Source organism: Mytilus galloprovincialis, chromosome 1, assembly GCF_965363235.1.
Source record: "Mytilus galloprovincialis chromosome 1, xbMytGall1.hap1.1, whole genome shotgun sequence".
Taxonomy (NCBI): domain Eukaryota; kingdom Metazoa; phylum Mollusca; class Bivalvia; order Mytilida; family Mytilidae; genus Mytilus; species Mytilus galloprovincialis.
In genome coordinates, this window is record NC_134838.1 from 32094651 (window position 1) to 32121656 (window position 27006).

Here is a 27006-nt window from a genome sequence, read left to right on the forward strand (position 1 = left end):
CATAAATTATATTTTGCTAAGACAAAACTTTATGGAATAAAGAGAGGCCATAGATGAACAACCCTGTCGTAATCCAGTGTTTGTATATATTATTGGTGTTGAATCAGTGTTACTTTAGTTTACATGTTGTTTAGATAACTTGTAGATATTTTAACTAAATTAGCTTCATTATAACATTTATCAATAGGCTGTTGTGACCCTGTATTTTGTTATTCACAGATCTATTATTTAATTAAGTAAATGTTATTGTTTTCAGTTACTATAGTCTAAATCACTTTTGTAGCATGTCCAGTTGGAACATTTGGAGAAAATTGTTCTATAGCATGTGGAAATTGTAGAAATTTTGATCCCTGTAATCATATTACCGGGGAATGTACAAGGGGATGTGGTCCAGGTTGGAGTGGTTTACATTGTATTACACGTGAGTATACCCGGTTAGTTATTTGTTTGTTTGAATGTCGCTGTTTTTACGTGAAGTAATCTAGTTCCTGTAATATTTTAAACAATATTAGAATTAAAAAAAAATCATTACCGTGTAATTTTCCAATAAAAAATTAGAATTAATGTAAATTATCCAATGCTTCATTACAATTGACATTTGTATTGTTTAATTTTATAATATTGAAGCTACACACTTCTATGCAATTGACCAAAATTATTCAAAACTGTCATGTAATTTATAATAGACATAGCAAATAATTTCTCTCAAATCGGTGCTAGAGACCGTCTTAATCTTGCAGTGAAAGTTAGAGGGTTTTCCATTATTACTAAGGCCTCATTTTGACTTTAAGAAGAAGAGCAACAATAAAAGCGATGTGCCTTTGCTTTTTGCGTGTTTTTCTCTGTGCATGTACTGATTTCGTGTCATGAATGGATACATCATATTCTTTGTTTTATTATGATTGTTCAAGAGTTGTATTTTATTTTCATATTTCACACAGCGTGTAAGCACGGATATTGGGGTTATGATTGTGCAAAAGAATGTAGAACATGTAGTAATGAACATTGTGACCACGTGACTGGCATCTGTATACACGAATGTAAACCAGGCTTCCAGGATCCAAAATGTGACAGGAGTAAGAGTCTTTTAGAAAAATAATTCGTCGTATTGTATTCATGAATATTTATTTCAATACAATACCTTTCATTACATTTAATACAGAGCATATTGAGTAACTGTCATGCAATTTGACATAATGTGAATAATGTTTATCAATATGAATTGAGTTAGAAAATAATGATATTATCGCTTTTTTTTATTTTTATTAGGCGTAAATGTGCCACTTCACAGTATCATAAAACTATAATTAAGAAAACCATCATCGCAAATACTAATTATGGTTGAACCTAAATAACAAAAGGGCTAAATAAGGAACAACTAAAGACAACATTTAATATATTGATTTATGTGTTTTACAGAATGTCCATCTGGACTTTATGGTAGTGGTTGTACACAGATTTGTGGACAGTGTGCGGATCATGCATCATGTGATTCAATAATGGGACACTGTCCAACAGAATGCAGTCCCGGCTGGAGAGGAACTCATTGTAACATACGTAAGTGTCTTTTATATATATAAAAAAAAACACCATTCAAAATTTGATACCAAAAACAATTATAATACTCGTACCTAATTTTTTTTCAAATATTATTCGTGTTTTTCAGCCTGTTCAGAAGGATTCTATGGTGACGACTGTAAAGATAGGTGTGGCCATTGTCATAATAAAACAGCGTGTGATCCAGTCAACGGAAAATGTCTCATTGGATGCCAAGATGGCTACCATGGATTGCAATGTAAGATACTGTAAGATATATATGAAGGTCATGATAAAAAGTTTTTCAAAAGCCCTTCAGCAACTTATTGATGTTTTTTGTTTGTTTGTGTTACTCTGATACCAAGAATAATTTACTGATTGAATATAAGTTTTTCAATAAAAACAGATATACATTGCTTAACAAAATAATGAGTTACATCTTTCATGCTATGACGAAGGAATTGTATATTTAAATATATAATTCCTTGGTTTGACATACTTCCATTATTTTTGACATTTAAACATAACTTTCTTTACCTTATTTAAATTTAGTTTGTGTTGTCTACACGAGTTTACCACTGTCCGATTCCTGTTACGTTGATTTTGATATGTATTTTACCTGAATTGTCATCTTGAGTTTGTATGTCAATAGCCCTTTTACAAAAAATCGTGTTTGCTGTTAAACCAATGTGCGTATTTATAATCATTTCAGGTAGAGCTGTTAATAGTAGAGAAGTGGTGATGTCCGGTGGCGTCATTGGTTGCTTGGTTGGAGTTTTTGTAGTTATAGCATTGATAGTTGTAACTTGTTCATTAAGGTAGATAACTATACTTATTTACGATGATTGGGGATTTTACTACATACAAATAGATTAAAACTAGAAACAAAACCCCGAAACATATATAAATAACTCATCATAGATACCAGGACTAAATTAAGTATATATGCCAGACGCGTGTTTCGTCTACAAAAGACTCATCAGTGACGCTCGAATTCATAAAAGTTAAAAAGGCCAAATAAAGTACGAAGTTGAAGAGCATTGAGGACCAAAATTCCTAAAAGTTTTGCCAAATACAGGTAAGGTAATCTAAGCCTGGGGTAGAAAAGCCTTAGTATTTCAAAAAATTCAAAAATTTGTAAACAGTAAATTTATAAAACGATATGATACTCTATACACTATGGGCACATTTTACATTGCTATTGAACGACAAAGCATTTTGCTAATCAAAAATCAAAACAGCTGAAAATATAAAAAAAAATACTACTACTATAAATCATTGACTGTGTAACAAGTATTTGTAATAGCAACATGAAATTATGGTTAATTTATTTTACAGACATTACATGGCAAAAAGAGCAAGAAAATCTGACAAACAAATGGATGTCGTTTACAATAATGCAGGAAACATCATTGCTGGTATACTAAATTAGATAACATTTTTGTTTAATGTGAAAACGATAACAAGTAAGGGATTTTTTTTTTATCCAACAATGTGATGTTAAGATTAAAACGATCTTGTTCATAATCTACATATGTAATATGTCATAAATAATGATTTCCAATTTTTAGGTTGTTCTGATGAAGAGTAATCAAGAGAAGCTCTATTTTACTATGAATTTAATCTACTGTTGGTTGACTGGACATTACTGTTTTTCTAAATTTTCATGTTTATTGTGTTGTGTTTTGTGTGCTGTTGTTTGTCTTTTGGTCTTCTCCTTTTTTGTCATTTTGTTGTCGGTTTATACTTTCGCCTTTGAGTCTCTTTTAATAACTTTCCTTGTAAAATGTATTATTTGAATTACGCCACCATCAACGTCCTGATATTGTGTCATCAATCCATTTTAAGGAAAATGTCTTTGAAACTGATTTAGTTGCACATACTATAAAAACCTTTAATGGTACGTTAATGACTAAAAGTTTGAAAATCCATCATCGTAAATTAAATATATGGCAATAGGGCTTCTGAAATCCTTTTTGTTACAAAAAGATGAGTTTAAAATTTAAAACAAAATGTACGTTAATGTCATTGATGTAAATTAGATTCATAAGATGCATATCAACGAGTCGCTGCTTTAACATTGTAAACCTTTCATTTTGAATTAGAAACCGAACCAGAAGTACAACTAGAAATGACAAATGGTGATATAGACAATGATTATTACAATGTTGGAAGGGAGGCACGTGGCATCCCTGTTTCTAGTATGAAAGAACATTTACGTAGACTGGAATGTGATTCGTCCAGATACAAAAATGAATTTGAGGTAATTTAATTTATATTAAAGCATGAAATTGGTTCAGAATTTAAACTGTTGATGTCAGACAGTAATCAAAAGTTTTGTATTTGTATAAGTATCATCTTTTTCATCTGTATCACGGTAAAGCTCCTTAATTTTCTCCCACGCTGTAATAGTTTATAGAACTCTTTTTTAATAGATCTTGCTTTCTGCAAATCTTATCATATTCACTCAAATATGTGATTGAATTCGATATAGAAAATAACAGGAATGTATCAAGGACGCAATCTAAAACCCAATGTGGAAACTGGGCATACAACACAATGGTTTACTAATTGGTTTTATAAACTACATCCATTGGAAATTATTTTGGGTTTCAAAGTATGTTCAAAAGACACCAATATTGATACTTATACTGTCCCTTTGGTATCTTTCCTTCCTCTTTTACACCAGACGATATAACAGAGCGATTATCAGGGGCGCATGATAAACAGTTATTTGATCGATTACCAGGTTAAAGAGCATTGAAAACAACGAAAATGCAAAAAGTGCCAAAACAGGTTAAATTCGTCTATACTAAAGGTAGAAAAATTTATTGTTTCCAAAGATTGTTACATGCTATTAACAGCAAATCTAAGGAAATTACCGCAGTAATATTTCCATTATTCTTGCAGGCTAGTAGAGTCAGTATAGTTTCATGTATCTTTAATTAATTTCAGGACTTACGTAATGATGTTCCTGTTTTTCCACACAAGGCAGGACAAAAAGCAGAAAACAAAGCTAAAAACCGTTTTCTGACAACGTTTCCATGTAAGTTAAGTCATTGGTAAAAACATACGTTTTTATCCTTTGATATTCAATCCTTTTATATTTGAACTTAACATAACCATAATCATAATACTTATCAAAGGTACCATGATTATAATTTTGTACGCCAGACGCGCGTTTCGTCTACATAAGACTCATCAGTGACGCTCATATCAAAATAGTTATGCCAAATACGGCTAGGGTAATCTATGCCTGAGATAAGAAAATCCTTGTTAGCTTTTCAAAAAATATAAAGTTTTGTAAACATGAAATTTATTAAAATGACCACATTATTGATATTAATGTCAACACCAAAGTGTTGCCTACTGGGCTGGTGAAACCCTCGGGGACGAAACGTCCACCAGCAGTGGCATCGACTCAGTGGTGTAAACAAAGGTACCAGGATTATAATTTAGTACGCCAGACGCGCGTTTTGTCTACATAAGACTCATCAGTGACGCTCATTTATAAAGCCAAACAAGTACAAAGTTGAAGAGCATTGAGGATCCAAAATTCCCAAAAAGTTGTGCCAAATACGGCTAAGGTTATTCATACAAAAGAATTGTCAACATCAATAAATTCATAGTTCATGCAAGTATGCCATCCTAACATAATGTTCTATGTTTTAAAATAATATCGAGACTCAATAGGAAAAGTACTTTTACAATAAAAGTTAGAACTCCTTTTCTCTTTAATGTTTCATTGCATCACTTTCAAATATCGTTTCCGTATAAACTCAACTGTGTCTGTTGCAGATGACCACTCCAGAGTAGCTTTAAAACCATTGCACGGGGAAGCTGAATCAGATTACATTAATGCTAACTTTATTGATGTAAGTTTTTACAAGGTGTCTTAATAAGTTATATCCCTCAAGAAATACTGACAATGCATATTTCAATGCACCCTGGAAATTTTGTATACAGTGTTAACGTAGGACGTTGTTATCCATTCTCGTTATTCTATTTTTCATTATAAAAAAAAAACGTACAAATAAGTTTGCTTCAAAACTTGTTCACATGTGCAATAATTGTTAGTATATAACTAGCATCGAACGCAGCATAAATATCACCTCTTACCTTGATTTCAATTGTCTAAACAACGCAATATTTATTCTTACCTGAACTACGTATGTTGATCGTTTCTGTTGTCCTTATATTGTCATTAGAGTAGAAGTATTCTGAAAGAAATTTAACATTGTAGTAAATTCTTTGAATATTGTCTTTATCAGTACTAACAATACCTGAACTGTCTTTCAGTATCTACGAGTATTCATATCATGATAGTTACGATTGCATAGATTTAAATTGAAGACTTTGCATTACACCTCCGAGAAGAAAAAGAAGAAAAACTCATTTATTTGTAATTTCAATTTCAGAGTGTTGAATCTAGAAAAGTATATATAGCAGCTCAAGGTATAATATTCTTTTCATTTATGTGTTCTAATAGAGTTTATATATGTGATATATGCTTCTTATAATGAGACAAAAAACGTTTGATTTCATTTGTTTCATTGTTTATATATTTGAAGAAGGCAAATACCATTTTTTATAATTTAATTTATTTGTAGAATATAAGTAAAAACTTTGTCTTCACATATACACTTTAAATTTTATATATATTAAAAGAAACCTTTGATATGATTTTATTCAAATATAACTATAATCTGAGAGAAGGCAATTTAACCAACAAAAAAGGCTGCTTTTTATATTCATCTTTTATAAAAAAAAAAAGAAAAAAGAAAAAGAGTTGTAATTCGAGTACGAATACCAACGCAGAAGAAAACAAAACAAAACCGATTATTTTTTTAAGAGGAAACGAATTAACTCAAAGATTTTCTGAACTCAGGTCCCAATCGTCTGACTGTTCGTGATTTCTGGAGGATGATTTGGCAGGAGAAGGTTGGACTCGTAGTTATGCTGGCAAATGTTTATGAAGACGGAAAGGTATTTTTAAAATAGAGCCCATATAATTCATTCATACTAAATGCCATCGAAACGATGAACAAAATAATGAAAAATGTGCATTATAATAATAATAATAATAAAAAAGACCTCAGTAAGGTTGAATAAATATGGTTGTAATTGTTAACAGATAATGAATAATTTATGAGTGGTATCAACAGATAAGATAATTGAGCTAATACCGAAGTTCCTATATTTTTATTCTTGGAAACATTTGGAATGCATCTCATATTTTGTGCACTATTCAATATCATGATTGATTTGTGTTTGCCAGATTTGCAAAATAATTTAGAAAAAAGATATCAATTATTCTCTTTTACAGGTTAAATGTGAAAAATACTGGCCTGAAACTAAGCCATTGAGGTACTGTGAGGTCTTGATATCATTAGATGAATGCAAAGAAATGAGTACATATACTGTGCGACATATGACTGTCGGCAATGTTAAGGTAAGTACAATCAATACTGTGAAAACAAGATACCAAGGAGGCAATCAAAAATCACAAGTAAAGAGAAATAGACAAAAACGATTAAACAAACAATAGTCTATACAACAATATGAAGACAACTTAAGACTTAGCAACACGAAGCCTTTGAAATCGGTGGTGATCTTACATGCTCCGGATAGTAAGGAAATCATGCTCCTCTAATTGCATCGTCAGCTTGATTATCTCAAATGCTTGTATTTTTACATTGTCATATAAGCGAGAGATTTTGCTATCCATTTTTGCAAGCAATTAAACCAGGTTCAACCCACCATCGTTTTTCTTAAAATGTCCTGTTTCAAGTCATGAATATGTTATCAAATAGTTGTTTTTTATGTATGTTGCATTGGAGTTAGATTTTGTTTGCACTTCAGTGTTTCTGTTCTTCCGTTGTTTTCATTCTTATAGTTGGTGTGTTTCCCTCTGTGCTGATTTGTTTTCTCTAAATCGATTTATGACTTTTGAACAGCAGTATAAGTATACTACTATTGCCTTTATTTATACATTCGGTTGCAAGTCGCAATCCAAGATGTCACAATCGAGGAAAATAGGACATGATTATGGCTGCGATAACTGGAACATGTCTAGATATCTTGGACACAGATATTCAATGTAGTTCATCCAAAATCATGAGGATGTCCGCAAAAAGTCTAAAGGGATTATCTCAACTTTACCCTTTGAATTCTTTGTAGCTAAGACAGTGTACGCGCGCCGTTTACCGCGAACTTTGAACAATCTTAAATCCATTCAAACCATTGAGTGTGATTTCCTATCAAATCTGACAATGAACAGCCTCGTCAGATTATTAATCTTATTTTATGAGAGAACATAATCTATAAAAATTAGATGTTTCTATGGCTTCGGTAATTTTTTTATATAAAGTCAACAGATGAACAGTAGTTTATCGATATTCAAATCACATGTATCGATGAATAAAGCAAAAAATCAATGAAACAAATAAAGACTTGGTGAATCCGGAAAGAAGCGAAACAGATCTAGTCAACTTGGTAAAGGTCTCCTACTAAGTAGCATCATCGGCTATGCAAATTTATACTTGGTCAAACTGTCACAGAAAAGAAAACAATCGGTAAAATAACATGACAAACGACTGTTTTGGTATCTCAAGATGTAAGATCGCGAAAACACATTGCTAGTGAGGTTTAGGTATTGATGCATGAATCGTTCCACCAGTTCGTGGTATTTACCGGAAATCTGAAAATTTCCGTCGTTCCTTCTCATAAGCAGTTTTCAGTTCATCTTCATCTTCCATGTAAGGGAATGTGTATGGTCCAACGAAATTTTTTGTAGTGTCGGGCATCACAGCTAAGTCTCTTCACAGCTATTTACATTTTAAACAATCACCAATTTACAATTAAAACTATATGCAGGCTTTGCTGTTTTCTTCCTTTCAGAACCTGCTTTCAGAATCCCCAAGTTGTTTAAGTTATTCTAATTCCTGGTGGTCTTTGGGAAGAATGACCGTCCATAGGTGTCAGTTTTTGTTTTTTCTGTTAGGAAAACAGCCCAGTTAAATAATTCTGTATAGCTAGTACATGCAAGAGCATAATGTATATTCCTTTGTAATGTTTTATGTCTCAATTCATTGATATTGACAATATCCGTACTTAGAATTATTATATATTTATTAATGTTGCAGACATCAGAGACACGGAAGGTGATTCAGTATCATTTCACTGGATGGCCAGATCACGGTATACCAGATACAATGGAACTTGTGGAGTTTCATAGAAAAGTCATGTCTACAAAATCTCCTCAAAGGGGGCCACTACTTGTACACTGCAGGTAATTTTCTTATAGATTGTCCTCCATAGTTCCGTAGTCAGATAAAACAATAACGTATAAAGAATTATAAAACTTCATGATTAAGCGTTTCATTACTTTTCAATAGTATTTATTGATATGTGTGTTAAATTAGTTGCAACTCTGACGGCTACTTCTGCGTTTAAGTAATGTTATGAATACTTAAAATGGCTCTACTGATTTATTATATAGTTTTTGACAATTTCCCACTGGTTAAATTTGAATTAAAAATAAATAGATTAAAAAAAATAATAATAACAAACGTTTAACAATTGATTCCATTCCTCTGGATTGTAAATATCTTTTTAAGCTTTTCATCAAACAACTTTTAATTTTGTTTCCTACTTATTGCACATTTCAGTGCTGGAGTTGGTAGAACAGGCACGTTTATCGGTTTGGACGCTCTGTTTAAATATGGTACGAAATCTACACATGTGGACATTCAAGACTTTGTCCGGAAAATGAGAGAATGTAGAATGACCATGGTCCAAAACGTGGTAAGTATCTACTGTACTTGTAGCTTTAAAATTAAACCGATAAGGAATCTTTTCAACAAATTATTAAAATAGCTTTCTTTTTTATAATTATCTTGCGTTTAGGCTTAATATGTTTTTCCTTGACAGACCTGCCATACTCTTTCCTATTTTTGATGATATAATTACAACATGTAGAGGGAAATTCGTTTGAATTAAGTTTCTTGATAATGCAAATTCAGTTGTGAAATCTTCGTGTTTTTTTTTGCAGGAACAATACAGACTTCTACATGTGGCTTTGTTGGAAGCGTTCAATTATAGACACACGTCAATTAATCGAACAGAATTCACTAAAAAGTATGAAGAAATAAAACATGACAATAAATATCTTTTGAAGGACGAGTTCAAGGTAAACTATTATCATTGTTATGTCACTTTGAAATTAATAGTCTGCAAAACGATGTAAAACTTGTTAAAATATATTAAAAGCGATTTTGGAATTTTCCCATACCAAAACACGGACTTTGCAATGTTTGCTTATATTACCTGGAGACGGCAGTGAACACTGTAAACATATATTTATAAATCATTACTAAAGTTACTCTGGATCTATGAAAAAGAGTGATGAACAACGCTGTATAACATCTGTTCCTTTACAAATAAATAATAAATACTCTTTATTCCGTCAATCGCAAATACCAGAATATGTCTTTTATACCATGACAACACACGTTTTGCTTGAAAGACTCGGACATTTAATAATGTGTTATGCTAGTATTACTTCATTTAGAACAGTTATAAGAATTGCAGGATTTACAAAATAACCATACATTGTCTCGAAATATCAATGTTATTTGTACTCGGCTCGAAACAGGTATGAATGATCGGCACGGCCTCGCTTTCTACCTGTTTCTAAGCCTTGTACAAATAACATTGATATTTCGAGACAATATATGGTTATTTTATATTTAGCAAAACTCCTTAATTTATCGAGGTGGACTTATTCCATGCACTTTACTTTATGTCTATCATTTTCAGCAATTAACGGACATCAAACCGAGTCATTCTAATCCCGAATGTAGTGCTTCTCTCTGCCAGGACAATATTCAGAAAAACAGAGCCTTAGACGTGTTGCCAGGTAAGCGTCCAAAATGGTTATGTTTAGTACCGTTTAATCCACCATTTTCTGCATAAGAAAATGCCTGTACGAAGTCAGGAATATGACAGTTGTAATCCATTAGTTTGATGTGCTTAAGATTTTAATTCTGCCATTTAATTAGGAACTTTCTTTTTTAAAATTCCTTGGAGTTCGATACTTTTTTATTTTACTTTTCAAATGATTATGCAGCGATCGCCGCGAGATGTGAAATTTATCAAAAAAGTTCATTTAGTTTAATACGAATCATAAACTTTGTAGGCCATACACTATGCAACAGATACGTTTGCCTATTAGACATTGCCAAATAAGTTCGACTTGTACTCACTTTGATTTTATAATCCTCATCATTTGTATCAATTAGGACATTATTGAATAGCAAAAAACTCCTCTTCCATCGCAGAAGAATATGTGTTCATTGCAAGAGCAAAATATCTTTTTTGCAGAGCTATATGTATGAAGGAATATATGTAATATTTTTCTGTGATATCCGATTTTGGCTATTACTTGCAACATACTTTTAAAAATAACTGTGTTGGTTATCTGTGTTAAAATTAAGGTTGTTTAACAGTGAAGACAAATGCAAACAGATGCAATTGTATTTATTTCATTTGCTAAAAGATTTTGTCTTTTTATTTAGTTGACAGGTATCGACCGTTTCTGAGCACTCATATACCTGGCACAAATGACTATATAAATGGGGTTATTTTACCGGTGAGTATTATGTAATCTATATAAGTTATTAAATGCAATATTCATAATCAGGTTGTGGATGACAATCTGTGTTTGTTGCATTCTGGTATAAAGATACATTCATATTTCAGATGAAATGTACGCTACACATTTTGGAATAAACACATAGTTTAGGGATAAAACAAATCGAACATTAATACTTTTTGGGTAGTTTGACAAAGGAGATTAAAAGGATATGTTCAGATAGACTCATATTATGTAACCGTTATTATGTATATAATTTAATATGCATATCATTTTTTTTTTATTGCCTTTTTCAGCAGAAAAAAACTCTGTTAATAGTGATTCTTTCTTATTTCATTTTCAGTCCTATTCCAGGGGTGGATATTATATAGTTACACAGACACCACTTGTTAACACGGTTGTAGATTTTTGGAGATTATTATTTGACCATGAATGTAAAACTATTGTATCCTTAAATCTCTTGGACGAAGAACAGGAAGTAAGTATATAACATACATAAACATGTGGACTACAAGAAAAGAAAAGTAAAATCACAGAAGTAATGAACTCGGGGGGAAATTCAAAACGGAAAGTCTCTAATCAAATGGAAAAATCAAAAGCTTAAACACATCAAACGAATGGACAACAACTGTCATATTCCTGCTTTGGTACGGCTTTTCCTATGTAGAAAAATGGTGGATTAAATAAATAAGTCGTATTCAATTCTTCTATAAAAAATCTTTTGCACCTAGAGAACCATCAGACATGCATGCAAGTGTCTTAGATCTCCCATATGCCTTTCGTCAGTCATGTCTTCATACAAATGCAATTTAGCACAAGGTATTCACACCAACATCATGATAATTGGTTCATGCTTAAGTGCAAGATTTTTTTTTCTCATTTTGGATAGCACTCATTCCACCTTAAAAATCTTAGAACATATACATTTTTGTGAATATAAGATATATAGAGCTTATTATTTCGTGAACACAGGGTATGTAGAGATTAACTAAAAGAATATTTTCATTACTTGAAACTTGCTTGACCATACTCTTAAAAATTGTTTTTTTCTAGAGCTAAGGGACATTATTTTAAGTGGATTTGATCTATGAACGATGTGTGTTAGTGTAACTGTTTTTCCTTTAAGCCTTTCCTGATACCTAGCTGATATTCTTCTATTTGCTATGGATTTCAAATCATCATTTTGATTATTTTTTTTAAGGAAACTGGTGTATGGTGGCCATCTGAGGGAGAATCGGTTTCATACGGACCTTTGAAGATAAAAACTGAATCGGTTTCTGATATTCATGACAGTTTTACCCAGAGAACATTTTCAATGTTAAAAAGAGTAAGTTCTTTTGTTTTGCTACTGAATAAAAGATATATCAACATGGTTTTAATGCATTTTGATATTTGCATCTTCTGCATCAATATTTTAATTGGTCAATTAATCAAGTTATTTGATTGAATCTTGTCTATTCTAAAAACAAAACAAAATGTTTTAGAATTTTGGAACAGATCAAATAAGTGTTTTTTTCCAAAAGTAAGAATATCTGGGTGTTAAAACTAAAGAGTAAAAAAAAATGTAATTTGTGAACGTTTATAAAGCTTGTTCGTGTTCTTCACATTTCTCAATCAGGCTATAAAGATCGTTTTTAATAATCTTAACTTGGAGATCAAACTTTCGGATATGTCTTAGACATCACCGTTAACCAGAATAGATAGAGAGCATATCATTGAACTATAATAAAATCCTTAATAGTTATTGTTTCTAAACCCTGTTCTTGAAGTACATTTTGTTTTTAAGATTTCGGAATTAAGTGGACTTTTCTTTTTAATATTTTTATATGTTTTCCTTTCAGAATTATGGTGACCCAAGAACTGTGCGGTCATTCCATTTTACGAAGTGGCCAGTCAAATCGAAACTACCGATATCTAAACACTCGCTGCTATCCCTTCTAGATACAGTTGAGAGATGGAAACATGAAATTGGCTCGGACACAGTCGTGGTGCAGTGCATGTAAGTTTTTCGTTCAAATTAAACTATATTAGAATATTTGGCAAACATACATTTGAACCTTACAAATCTAACACATTCTCAAGAAATAAGACAGAAGAAACCAGGGAGTAAACATAAACCTTAAACAACTCCACGGCTGAAATTGAGAAAAAAAATAAAAACTTGTGATTAAGCATCACTGTAGAGAGGGAGCATATCACCCAACAGAGAAATGTTGAAATGATGTCTACAAAAAGATAACTCAAGTACGAAATTAACTTTTAGAATTTAATGAAACGCACTTACGCGTATGATATAAAAGCGGAATTTTGAAACCATACTGTTTTGCTTGAATGTAAAATAAAAATGCCAGACACTTTTTTGTCTGCTCATTCTACTATACTGAAGACAATATTCCGCCACAACCAATACCTAGTATACTAAATTTACTTAAAAGACTTGTTTCCCTCGTAAAAGCAGACCAACTGATTTACCAATTTAAAATGTAGCTAAAATCCGACTTTGCATTGTTTGAGATTATTCTCGTTTTATGCAGGAAACAGAAAGTAATAATGTTTAAATCAAATAGAAATAAATATTGAATAATTAATTGAATTACCTCTATTTCAGGAATGGCGCCAATTGTAGTGGACTGTACTGTGGTATTAGTCTTATCCTAGACAATCTCCGGTTAAAACAGGAAGTTGATGTTTATCATGCCGTTCAGAAAATACAATCAAGACGGGAACAGTTCATAAATTCAACTGTAAGTCTTGCATTTATTCACCTGCGGTACTAATAAAAAATACATTTTTGAATATTTTTGTTTTTTTCCCCCTTTTTCTAAGATGTAGTTATTTCTATGAGAAGATTTTCACCCTTTGAATTTATTTATGTAAATGTTATTTCGTGTGTAATTATTTACTGTCTGTTTTATTTTGACTAAAATTTATTACTAGCTTTAATATTTGAAATATAATTTTTTTTTTTAATTTCATTCTAGGAGCAGTACGAATATTTGTACGAGATTGTCTCAGAATACATAAACTCAAGAGACATTTATGGAAACTTGGAATGAAATCCGTTGACAGTACACTAACTGAAATCCAGAGCCAAAATGAACAACAGCATTTTCACCAGTGACCTATGATCATCAATAAAGCATACTTTTGTATTTTAATTTAAGTGCTTTTTGGCAAATCACTTTGGTACTTTTTAGAAGGACCTATGCCAATTTTATTTGTATAGTGCAGTTATTTGATTCTGCAAAGCAGAATCTTTATATTTTACTACGAATTATTTATTGTTATTTGTATATATACTATGATCAAGGGTATAATAAATTTGTGACCTGAAGGAACAATATGGTCGACTATACTGAACTGATTGATCTCTTAAAAACAATGGAAGACATCAATTATTGTGTTGACATATATATTATTAAAATTAAATTATTTTTTCAAATATTGTTTTGATATATTTTTTGCATTATGTTTTTGTCCATCTATCAAGTGCTAATTATAATTACAACCATTTGTCACAATCTGCTTGCACAAGAAGATCCTAAAAGTTTAACAGATCACAAGAAACCCTAAATCCTTGATTTGATGGCATTGTTGAACTGGTAGTTGTTAAATACACATACGAACAAATAAATCTGAATTTCAATTATATGTTCAAATATGATGAAGTTGAAGTTAAATCAACTTGAAACTTAGGTCACATGCTCCCTATGATATGATCTTTCTAATTTTAATGCCAAATTAGAGTATTTACCAAATTTTTAACGGTCCACTGAACATAGAAAATGATAGTGCGGATAGGGCATCCGTGTACTATGGACACATTCATGTTTCATAATATCTCAATTAAAAAACTTATTCAAAAGTCTTTAACGATCTTGTGCAATTGGTCAAATAAGGTTTTATAGCCAATGGCGGATACCGAGTTGAAATAAAACAACAGAAATTGAACTATTTTTTATTAGAGAAGGTAAAAAGGCTACTTAAATTGGTATACTAGTATTTGAAATTTATTTATCTAGGGCATGCTATGCCTTAAATCTTTTCCAGATGCACAGGTATGTCTGTACTCCGAGTAAATTTTGACGTGAAAATTCAGCCATTTTAGCCAAAAGGTCGACATGAAATGATGCTCAATAGCTAGTTGACGCATTTTTTCTTTTAAAATACAACTGGCATATTACTGATCATAGTACAAGCACTTGCCTGTGTAGCGCCATCGACAGTAAAGCCGTAAAGCCCACCAGAGACCTATATGTCTCTGAACCCACTTAACAAGTCACAGTGAAAGCGACCGACATTGACAGTAAAATCTCATCTGACCCACCAAACAAACTCCTGTACATCAATACAAGATGTCATAGACAATGTCGCAAAAGTTTCTTAATGGAATGATCAAAAGTCAGTTAAGGTGCATGCATGACCCCTTTTCAAATTGCAATAGCATAAAAAAAGTATAATAGTTTACCGAGTGAAAGAGACGTGTTGTACTTACCAAAGGGAAACGTCAATTATTAGTGAAACAAAAAACCCGTACAATCCACATTCTGATACAAGTGCATGTGATATTACCTCGTGCAGTGTCACTAAAGTCGAACGCACCATAGAAGGTGTACTTGAATAGGTCAATATTTGTACTTGTTTTAAGTAATATCTTTTTGTCATCTTTATTTAAAGGAAAATCATTGATAGATCTGATTGCAGTAATTCCCAGTATACTAAGTACATAATTGACAAATATAAGAGTACACGGTAAAAGAAAGGCTGTGAAATTCCTATGAAATTCAGTGGCGGATCCAGCCATTTTAAAAAGGGGGGGTCCAACTATATGCTCCCATTCAAATGCATTGATCGGCCAAAAAAAAGGGGGGTTCCAACCCCCGGACCCCCCCCCCCCCTGGATCCGCCACTGAACTTTCTCTATATTTAGCATTGAAACAAAAAAAGTACATAGTCCTCAACCATAAAAAAAAATAATCGAGCATTGAAACAAAAAAATGTACATAGTCCTAAGCCATAAAAAAAAAAATAATCGTGAATAGTGAAGCTTGATGAAATCACTTGATGAATGTTTCTTCAAAGAATAGAAAACTATTTTAAATAAGTACGTTTCTCAAATAAAAATGACTATAAAAATTTGTTGTTTCATTATATATAAACATTATGTTTGGTTGCTAATCAAAAAATTATTTGAATATAATAAAACTTATTGCGTGAGTGTTTTGATTTGTAGCTAGTGGATGTCATTCAAAATAATGAATTTAGTACTTCATAAGAGTTCAAACAGTTCTTAGAAAAGTATTCAAAGTTCGCTATTATTCACACTTTAAAGAACTTTTATTAGCTTTAGTTTGTTTTCTAGTTTGAATTGTTTTGCATGTGTCGTTTTTTTGGCCTTTAATATCTTGGTTTTTGCAAAAATTGTTTAAGGCCGTTCGTTGACCTGTAGTTGTTAACTTCTACATCGATTGTCTTTTATGGAGGATTGTCTATTTCGCATACATCTTCTTATGGAATTGAGAACGGAAGCGGGGAAGGGGTCAAAGAGACAACAAGCCGACTAAAGAGCAGAAATAGCACAAGGTCACCAAAGGGTCTTAAACGCAGAGAGCAAATCAAGCAACCGGGTGCGGGGTTCTGCTAATCCCCACAGTAATGTACCATTCACCGAAAGGACGCCACACTTAACTCCGAAACATAAATGAACCAAAATCTAAAACTACACAAGACTAGCGAAGGGTAGAGGTCCTAGACTTGGAACAGGCGCGGAAAAAATGCGGCGGCCCGTTAAACATGTTTTGTGATTTCTCAACCCATTTGTATACATACCTAATGTAGAATAAAGAAACACACAGCAATACAGACAGTAAAAATCAGTTCCAATGAAGTTCGAGTCCGATGTTAAAATATGCGAATAAACATTGGACTACTAGCAGTTACTGACATGCCAGCGTCTAGACCTCAATGAAACTGACCGAAAGACTATGACTTCATCATATGAGAATCGAGCACCATTCCTCCCGTTAGGGCTTAAGTATCGTTCAAACATTAATTATACGAGAAGACCATATTTCATATTAGCAATGAACGTATACTGTAAATATACTACCAAATGAAAATTGTGCAAGAATGATGAAGAGATCAAATTATGCATAAAACGAATGAACGAACGAACGCATTAATTGTTTTTAAGAAAGAATTGTTTTTGTATTTAGTTTATGTACTTTAATGTCAAAACTTATATAATTCTTATCAATCTGATCAATGGCGCTGTAGATGTAAAAGAAATCAAATCAAAACAAGTGTTTGTCTTTAAAATATTTCGGAATCATTGAAAATAACAGTTTACACATCGGCATAAATTTAGCTTTTATGGTATTCGGGCTGCTACTTTAGCCTCCTTTGTAATGTTTGCTACTTTTGTTTGTCTATTTAATCGTTTTTCTTTTTGCTATAATCGACTTACGATTTGCTAATGTCAATTTTTATTGGCGGATGAATAGGGGTCCAGGGGATGAATTCCCCCTTTTCTAAATGTCTGAATCCGCGCCTGATTTTGGTATCTTCTGCGTATTACTAATATGTGAATTGTCCACAGTAGAAAAATTTGTAGCACTACACAAATTTGGCGAATACTAACTTGACACATGTAAAACCAAATATGTGCGTTGCAATATAAAAGATTTCATTGCATGTATTGTAAAGGTAGCGGAACGTCATAATAGAAGAAACGTTGTCAAAGTGACGGCACCTCCTATTCCTCACTACACAGTTTCATCTGTCGCAGTAAGCAGTTATTTTATAAGAAGCAAAAATTTATTGAATTATTTCAATCAGTGAATACGAAAAATTATTGAAGAAAGAATGAAAAAGGATCGGTAAGCATATTTAACATTAATTTATGATCATTTTAATTATGTACGTGTATTAAAGAAATATAAAACTGTACTTAATGTTCGAAATGTTTTGTTTAAATTACTTTATTACCATTATAATTTGTATAAATAGAATCATATGCAGCCTAAGAAAAAAAAGGGGGGTAGTTAAATTAAAGTTATCTAATTTGCTAGAAGACGAATCAAATTATTGCAACATGAGGATGCCCCTCCAGTAAATAAAACCCAACTGGATCTTAGTATAATGATGAGATTGTTTATGCCCCATCTACGATAGCATTATGTTTTCTGGTCTGTGCGTCCGTTGGTCTGTTCGTCCGTCCGTCCGTTCGTCCCACTTCAGGTTAAAGTTTTTGGTCAAGGTAGTTTTGGATGAAGTTGAAGTACAAAAAACTTAGTATACATGTTCCCTTTGATATGATCTTTCTAATTTTAATGTCAAATTAGAGTTTTTACCCCAATTTCATGGTCCACTAAACATGAAAAATTATAGTGTGTGGGGCATCCATGTACTATGGACACATTCTTGTTTTTTTAAGGATTTGAACGTAAAAAGTAAAATACGGTGTAAATTGTCGATTATTTAAAACTGTGGTCCAAAGTAAACAATTTATTGCCATCATTATTTAACGGTTATGTTATCAAAATATAATAATGGCTGATTAGAAACACAGTCCTGTAAAGAAATCTTGAATTATTGGTCAACGCTCTTGGTGGTTAAAGAGCTACCAAACCTCCATATTTGTCTAGCTAACAGTCTCTGTCGACCTAAATTAAAACATAATACCTCCGTTATACAAAACATCCTTTTTATACGGTCTTATTCAAGATGTGATTCCTTACTTTTTTTTTAGCTTAGAAAATATGAAAACAAAATATTATTTTTTTTGTCTCTTTTGTAGTGATAACGTCGAAAATATGGCACCTACAAAGCAGGCTGTGCACAAGATGACGACAGAAAGAAGTAAGTTTTAGGAGCCACTTCATCGTGCGTTATTCCTTCTCCGGTTTGTTTGATCACCCAGGGGACTATTTGTTGTAATTGAATTCCTTTTTTTTTTTGGTTTGTTTGGATAAATGAGGAGGGGCAATAGGGGTCCGTTAACATGTTAACAACACCTTGATTTTGGCAAAAACAGTTAACAAAAAATGCAAAAATGCTGATAACAGTTAACAAAGTGGATTGAAAACAGATAATAGTTTAAATTGATCTCAGATAACAGTTTGAACAACACCTTGAAAAAGGCCATAACAGGTTAACATAAAAAGGTATTGCCCCCTCCCCTCATAAAAGGTTAGGAAGAGTTTGATAAGAACTTTATTTCAGTGCTTTTTTGTATTTTGATTTCGGTGCAGCAGTTTAAATCTGACTTCCCCAATAAAGGTAACAGTCATTACAATTCGTCAAAACAATTTATCTGGGGAATGGTACATAATTATTAGAGACTTTGATAAATAGACTTTGAAATCAGGAAATGAATGATCGACGGAGCGGCTTTACAAGAGGTTAATATATTTGTTAATACTCATAAAAAGATCATCCGTAACGTTGGTGTATAATACAAATATATATGTATGTTGATGACAGTTCTAAGATAGGGTATATTTTTTGTGAAGTTCAACAACATTTCTTAACTCGGAACTTGACATTGTACAGATATATTTTATACTGTTTATTGACTTCCATATGTCTTTTCTTTCTTCTTTTTACTAGTATTCGCTTCGGTGCTATTTTATCATCTCATTAACATATATTTCCAACTCATTTATTCAAATTACAAAATTAAACAGAAATAAACGATGACAATGGATCAGACTGATTGTAATTGGTGGATTGTCTTATGTAGATCAACATACCCCGTCATTAACTAATACAAAGCTTTGTGTATTTTGTAGTCGGATCAAGAAGACAGAAATTCAAGATAGAGTATGATACGGTGGAATACGTAGACAGGACAGGAAATGAGTAAGTTTTGTCTAGTTTTTCTTTATACAAATATGGAATATGAGACAATATCAAATATGGAATTTGGGATACTTGTGGACAGTTGAATTCTGAAAGATTAGAAAAATTACAACTGGAAGCAGCACGTATTGTCACTGGTCTAACAAGCTATGCTAGCACTCAATCATTTTATTTAGAGACGGGATGGGAAAAATTAAACATTAGACAGGAAGTGAAGAAATTAACTTTATTTTACAAAATTATGAAAGAGGACCCACAGAATACTTATTAGATTTAATACCCCCTACAGTTGCAGAAACGAACAACTACAATCTACGAAGCAGTCAAAATATATACCAAACCTCTAGCAGACTGTCTCTTTATCAGGAATCATTTATTCCATCTGGTATCAAACTGTGGAATTCGCTCGATTTAAGTATTAGAAATGAACTTTCTTTAAATATGTTTAAATTAAAAATTAAACAGAAATATTATAAAAACAAATCACCCCCTACATATTTCAATATTGGCGATAGATATTTAAATGTTTTACACGCAAGATTAAGAAACAAATGCGCAGCAGTGCCCTTAACATGGATCTGTATCACGCAAATATCAAACCTAACGGAATGTGTCAATGTGGTTATTTATATGATAATGCTGAACATTATTTCCTCTCGTGTAAAAATTATACAGTGTAAAGGAATAAATTATTTTTTGAACTTAGAAAAGAAAATATACCTACCGACTTTGAAAATTTAATGTACGGCAATGCTTTGTTTAATATGAACATAAACACGCTAATTTTTATAAAAGTTCAGAATTATATTAAAGAGACCAATCCCTTTCATAGTTTATAAACATTATGGTTAAATATATACCAATAACAATGTTATTACTTTTTGTCGACTTCGAATGAAATTGTTCATTTTTTCCTAAGACATGGATCATCAATTTGATTTTATTATCCATCAGTTGACAACAACACTTTAATTTAATTGTTTAAAATACAATAAAAACTTACCTTTTGAGTGAATATTTATTCCAAGATTAAAACAACCTATTATAGTGCCTAACAAGATTTTGTGAGGTAGACGAGATTGACTTTAAAACGATCGTATTGACTTTTGATGTGCAGAAATAGGCAGATCGGACATATTTTGACTTTAGTTACTTACTTCTTAAGTTTGGGATTAATTGTAATCAACATATTCCAATGAGACTGAAAAATGCTTTTTTTTATTATGATAAATAATAATTTTACCTGCCGTAGTCGTGCGTAAAATATATTTCGGTATTTCTCTTACGAAAATGACTTGTTTAATGGAACAAAACGTATTATTTGTAAACTTTCTCTTTACTCTTCACAATAGGCTTTTAAAAAATAACCTTTCCAACTGTATATTCCGAAAATTTTGTGAAAATCGAATAAGTGGCACTTCTTACCTTTCATACCTTAACTTTCATTGATAAAACATAATATTGACTCGTCCAGTGTCCAGTTTGAAGGTCATTTTAGTTACCGGTCACATTCATGCACGTTCTAATTAATCAATAGCCATGTATGAAAAGCATAAACAAGTTTGAAGGTAAACTAATAACAACTTAATCCAATCAAATTGCCTACGATTCAATAACAATGACCAGTCCACATCATAAAAATGTATAGGGGTAAACTGGGTAGGGAGAAAATGTCAGATATATTAAGTTCATTATTTTGCAATAACGAGTAAAAATTTGTTAACCAATAGATTTGTTATAATTTCATAATCATGTCGTTATGTATTGGTATAGTTTTTGGATCTTTCATTAGCGTATTTAAGGCTGTAGAAAGTTTGGCCTTCAAAAGTCAACATAATCATTGACTTTATAAAGAAAATTCGCCTTTTTAAAACATTGAATGTTTCACAAATAATACGCGACAACACAGCAAAATCATTTCTTAAAAGACTGCAAAAAAAATAATTCTGATTGATGCAGTGGTATTGTCATAAATTGCACTGGAGTGAACAGTGGTACATCAAACATCGAATTCCCTCATACAATGTTATCACACACTATAGGTAGGTCTATCATAAAAATTTACGGTCAACTCGACTTTTAGGAATCGATGAACCATGTCGTTTAAATTCTTGTTAATTTCATGTCTTCATATTAATATTGTTATGACGTTATTATTATGTATTTCATATTTGTTCGGTTGTGTATTATTTGTATGTAATGGAGAAGACGTTCTAAGTTGCAAAACTTGTGTCCAATCCTATTGTCAATGTTTTTGGACAATAAAATATGTTTAAACTAAACTAAACTATCAAATTCAATTATCTATACAAAAAGAAAAGAAGTCCCAAACCAGAAAGTACAGCAAAATATACCGTGTTACCACATTCTTACAAGTTACCTTCGACAAAATAATAAACCCTCTCAAACTGGATATGAAATTTCAAACTAAATGAAATTTACAAAAACTTAAACAACAGACACTGATACATACCTCCAGTACAGAACAGACGAAAAATCAGGCCAACGAACACAATTCCATCGAGTACATGTAGATAAAATGGCTTATAACTTAAAAGAAATATAAGAAAATAAGAAATGCATGATGATAATGGTATACTTCATTGTAATTTGGCTGGAAGTTATTCGGTTACACATAACAACGTATAAGGTTATCCTCTAAAAATTATAAATGGTTTGGCATTCGTATTGTCACCACTTTAGAATCATAAATTAGGAATGACCATACTTTATTTTTTTAATGGGTTAGTAAATGTAACCACTTCTTGCTGATGTTGTGATAAGAGTCCAGTTCTATATACAACTGTTTTATGTGAAAAAATGAGGGAATGTACTATCATGTTTAAAAAACGCTATTTTATGCAGTGAGTCAATATTAAATGCAGTGAGTCGCTATTAATTGCATTAAGAACAAAAATAAAACATTGTTTCAGATTGCTTGCCAACTGGAAGTGCTTAATTCAAGAAAAAGAGGAAGCAATCCAAACGACCTCCAAAAGACTACAAAACATGCAACCAAGCAAACTGTCCGAGAATAGGCTCAGACAAGAAATAGAGCGATGGATCGATTTTAAAGAGGCTGACAGACATGTCATGAAGCGATGCATGCACAATCTACAAATCTCCACGAAAGATAGGCTGCATTACTTAAGGAAACAGAAACAGTTTTTCCTTGATAAACAGAAAACCCAGAAAAATGTTTACAAAACAATTGAAAGGAGCAACCGCTCAAGAATTCTAAATCCTTTTCTACAATTCATTCTTGACGTCAAACGCGAACATTACCAACTGTTTAATGAGGACCTTCTGATTTCACCAAATGGTAGCTTAAACAAGTATAAAAGACAAATGATCGAAGCCAACACTGTCATTATTGATGACACCACGTTATATAGTGGGAGGACTGGAAGAACAAACGTAATGACAACAATTCATGAAAATGAACTAGAATCCGACAAGTGCATTACTGGCGAGTGTGTTGACTCTTGCTGCACATGTCGTAGGTCCGAATCAGAACTAAGTTTTCTAAAACATGAATTTGAAATTGAGTGTAATATGTTGGAACTATCTATAGAAAGCAAAGAAACTGAAAATTGTTCTAGAAAGGAGACACAAAGGAACGAGTTCCAGCAGCATGCTAAGAGATCGAAAATTCCTGTTCTAGTAAAACTGCCACAATTGTCAACTAACAAGAAAATAAAATACGAGGAAAAGTCTCCCTCTACTCCAGTAAAACTACCACTACTGCGACCAAACAAAAAGATTACATACGTGGAAGATTCATACTCAGAGACTCTAAAACGCCAACCATTGTTCCCAAACAAGAAGATAATATACACGAAAGAACCCTCTGACACTACTCTTAAACTACCACCAGTGTTACCTGACAAAGTACAAACATGCATGCAAGAACACCCCTTCGCTTATCGCTCTGGTACTCCAAAACTGCTTCCACCATTACAAAACTTGCCACAAAACATAAAAAAGACGTTAATTGTAAACAAGATCAGGGATGCAAATAAAGATAAAAGTAAAGTTACGTCAACAGAATCAATGTCTAAACCAGCACCAAAACAACCAACTGAGACAACAGATTCCAATGAAATTTTAGATATGAGACCAGAATTAGGTTCTAAAAGACCAAAATGGAAAAGTCAGTATAGAACTTTTAGGCTGCAAAAGACATCTCGTAAAAAGGACTACGCCAGTAATAGAAAGTACCGATTTTCCAGGCTGCATCTTTCATCTGGTAAAAAATGCTATATTCCTAAAAGCAAATATGATAAAGTAAGCAAAATGGTCTATGAAAGATACTGCACCACAAGAAAACAAAACAGGAATGTAGGAAAGCAAAAAGACAGAGAAAACCTAGACAGATATTCAGAACAAGATCAAATTCATACATTGCCACAAAATATGAAAGAGACATATATTCTTAATAAAATCAGGAATGAAAAGAAAGCGAAAAGTAAAGTTATTCCAACGCAATCAACGTCTATATCAGCTCCACAGAAAACTACTGAGACAACAGCAAATGATGGAACTTTAGATATGAACTCAGAATTAGCTTTGAAAAGGGTAAAATGGGAAAATAAGTTTCCAACTTTTAGGCTGCAGAAGGCATCTAGTAAAGATCGCCACATCTCTGAGAGAAAGTACCGATTTTCCAGGCTGCATAAGTCATCTGTTAAAAATTGTTATATACCAAAAAGCAAAAGTGACAAAGTAAGCAAAATCGTTACTGAAAAATATTGTACCACAAGAACACAAAAAAGAAACGTCAAAAAGCAAACAGAAATGGAAAGACCAGACAGTTACCCACCAATCGATCAAATTAATACTTGGCCACAAAATTTAAAAAAGATATTAATTTTAAAAAAGATGAGGAATGAAAAGAAAGATGAAAGTGAAGTCGTGAAATCAATGCCTTTATCAGCCCAACGGCATGCTGATGAGACAAAAGCTTCCAATAAAATGTCTAAATCAGCACAAGAGCAGACTGATGAGACAACAGATTCTAATAAAATGTCTAAATCAGCACAAGAGCAGACTGATGAGACAACAGATTCTAATAAAATGTCTAAATCAGCACAAGAGCAGACTGATAAAACAACAGATTCTAATAAAATGTCTAAATCTGCACAAGAGCAGACTGATGAGACAACAGATTCTAATAAAATGTCTAAATCAGCTCAACAGCAGACTGATGAGACAACAGATTCTAATAAAATGTCTAAATCAGCACAAGAGCAGACTGATAAAACAACAGATTCTAATAAAATGTCTAAATCTGCACAAGAGCAGACTGATGAGACAACAGATTCTAATAAAATGTCTAAATCAGCACAAGAGCAGACTGATAAAACAACAGATTCCAATAAAATGTCTAAATCAGCACAAGAGAAGACTGATGAGACAACAGATTCTAATAAAATGTCTAAATCAGCTCAACAGCAGACTGATGAGACAACAGATCCTAATAAAATGTCTAAATCAGCACAAGAGCAGACTGATGAGACAACAGATTCCAATAAAATGTCTAAATCAGCTCAACAGCAGACTGTTGAGACAACAGATTCTAATAAAATGTCTAAATCAGCACAAGAGCAGACTGATAAAACAACAGATTCTAATAAAATGTCTAAATCAGCACAAGAGCAGACTGATGAAACAACAGATTCTAATAAAATGTCTAAATCTGCACAAGAGCAGACTGATGAGACAACAGATTCTAATAAAATGTCTAAATCAGCACAAGAGCAGACTGATGAGACAACAGATTCCAATAAAATGTCTAAATCAGCACAAGAGCAGACTGATGAGACAACAGATTCTAATAAAATGTCTAAATCAGCACAAGAGCAGACTGATAAAACAACAGATTCCAATAAAATGTCTAAATCAGCACAAGAGAAGACTGATGAGACAACAGATTCTAATAAAATGTCTAAATCAGCTCAACAGCAGACTGATGAGACAACAGATCCTAATAAAATGTCTAAATCAGCACAAGAGCAGACTGATGAGACAACAGATTCCAATAAAATGTCTAAATCAGCTCAACAGCAGACTGTTGAGACAACAGATTCTAATAAAATGTCTAAATCAGCTCAACAGCAGATTGATGTTACAACAGCTTCGAATGATACCACAAGAAAACAAAACAGGAATATCAGAGAGCAGAAAGAAAGAGAAAAATCGGTCAGCAACTTAGAACAAGACCAAAAACATACTATGATAGATATTGCAGTGAATGATAAATATCCCACTGAAGACATTTTCCACAAGCTGGATGATAACGAACTGATAGGGTTTTATCAGGTGCAAGAAAAAGATCTGTTTCCTGTCATCGAAAATATGAGTGACAGCAAAGTGATAGAAGTATTCAAGAAACTGCATGATCAGCATATTGCAGTCATTGATTGTTTAAGCGATACTGTAGATGACACACAAAGCTCGAGCTCTGGAAGTACAATAAATGACTTTCAAGATGCTGGAGAAAATGGTGGTACACTGAAATCAACAATGAAAACATTTGCTAAAAAACTTATTCCAGATTGCATAACGAACGGTAACCAATGTCAACCAACAGAAACTCTTTCTTCAAATTGGCAAATTATAAAAGTCCTCTCTGGAACGAATATAAAGACACAATATATTCCTATGCCATCCACCCAATTTATTCCTATGCCACCCAATTCACCAAAACCAAAAACATCAACCGCCAGACGTAAACGATATGGCCGAAAAAAGGATGAAAATAACAATCCACCAAAATCTTAAAAAGCAATAAGTTTCTGATTGTTTGATAAAAAAGAGCTTCATATTTTCAAAAGAAGATCTTTAGTGGATACCTCCAGTTGTTAGAGATATTTCAGGAAAAATTTTGAAAAATTATAAAATAAAATCTGATTTCATGATACATTCACAATTCATATTTTTCAAAAGACTGT

At 32.3% G+C, this 27006-nt stretch overlaps 2 protein-coding genes across 4 annotated transcripts in view; both read left to right on the top strand.

The window, feature by feature from the left end:
* Positions 1 to 14633, top strand: part of LOC143071520 (receptor-type tyrosine-protein phosphatase S-like) — a 32570-nt gene extending 17937 nt beyond the window's left edge. For all 3 annotated transcript variants that reach the window (XM_076245879.1, XM_076245896.1, XM_076245888.1), the window contains 22 exons: positions 284 to 421; positions 942 to 1076; positions 1420 to 1557; positions 1667 to 1795; positions 2249 to 2354; positions 2875 to 2954; positions 3642 to 3799; positions 4492 to 4582; positions 5335 to 5411; positions 5955 to 5991; positions 6425 to 6522; positions 6863 to 6988; positions 8682 to 8827; positions 9207 to 9342; positions 9590 to 9727; positions 10357 to 10456; positions 11115 to 11188; positions 11535 to 11669; positions 12393 to 12518; positions 13033 to 13190; positions 13800 to 13935; positions 14173 to 14633. In XM_076245879.1, coding sequence (XP_076101994.1) covers positions 284 to 421; positions 942 to 1076; positions 1420 to 1557; positions 1667 to 1795; positions 2249 to 2354; positions 2875 to 2954; positions 3642 to 3799; positions 4492 to 4582; positions 5335 to 5411; positions 5955 to 5991; positions 6425 to 6522; positions 6863 to 6988; positions 8682 to 8827; positions 9207 to 9342; positions 9590 to 9727; positions 10357 to 10456; positions 11115 to 11188; positions 11535 to 11669; positions 12393 to 12518; positions 13033 to 13190; positions 13800 to 13935; positions 14173 to 14247 — 2537 coding nt within the window. In that variant the 3' untranslated portion in view covers positions 14248 to 14633. The remainder of the gene's footprint in view (positions 1 to 283; positions 422 to 941; positions 1077 to 1419; positions 1558 to 1666; positions 1796 to 2248; positions 2355 to 2874; positions 2955 to 3641; positions 3800 to 4491; positions 4583 to 5334; positions 5412 to 5954; positions 5992 to 6424; positions 6523 to 6862; positions 6989 to 8681; positions 8828 to 9206; positions 9343 to 9589; positions 9728 to 10356; positions 10457 to 11114; positions 11189 to 11534; positions 11670 to 12392; positions 12519 to 13032; positions 13191 to 13799; positions 13936 to 14172) is intronic.
* Positions 14634 to 17954: 3321 nt separating this feature from the next.
* On the top strand, positions 17955 to 26968 carry LOC143071536 (uncharacterized). Its single transcript, XM_076245907.1, has 4 exons — positions 17955 to 18069; positions 18990 to 19051; positions 19984 to 20053; positions 22987 to 26968. Exons 1-4 carry the CDS (start codon positions 18056 to 18058, stop codon positions 26834 to 26836), a joined length of 3996 nt encoding a protein of 1331 aa, XP_076102022.1. The 5' UTR covers positions 17955 to 18055; the 3' UTR covers positions 26837 to 26968.
* Positions 26969 to 27006: the final 38 nt, after the last annotated feature.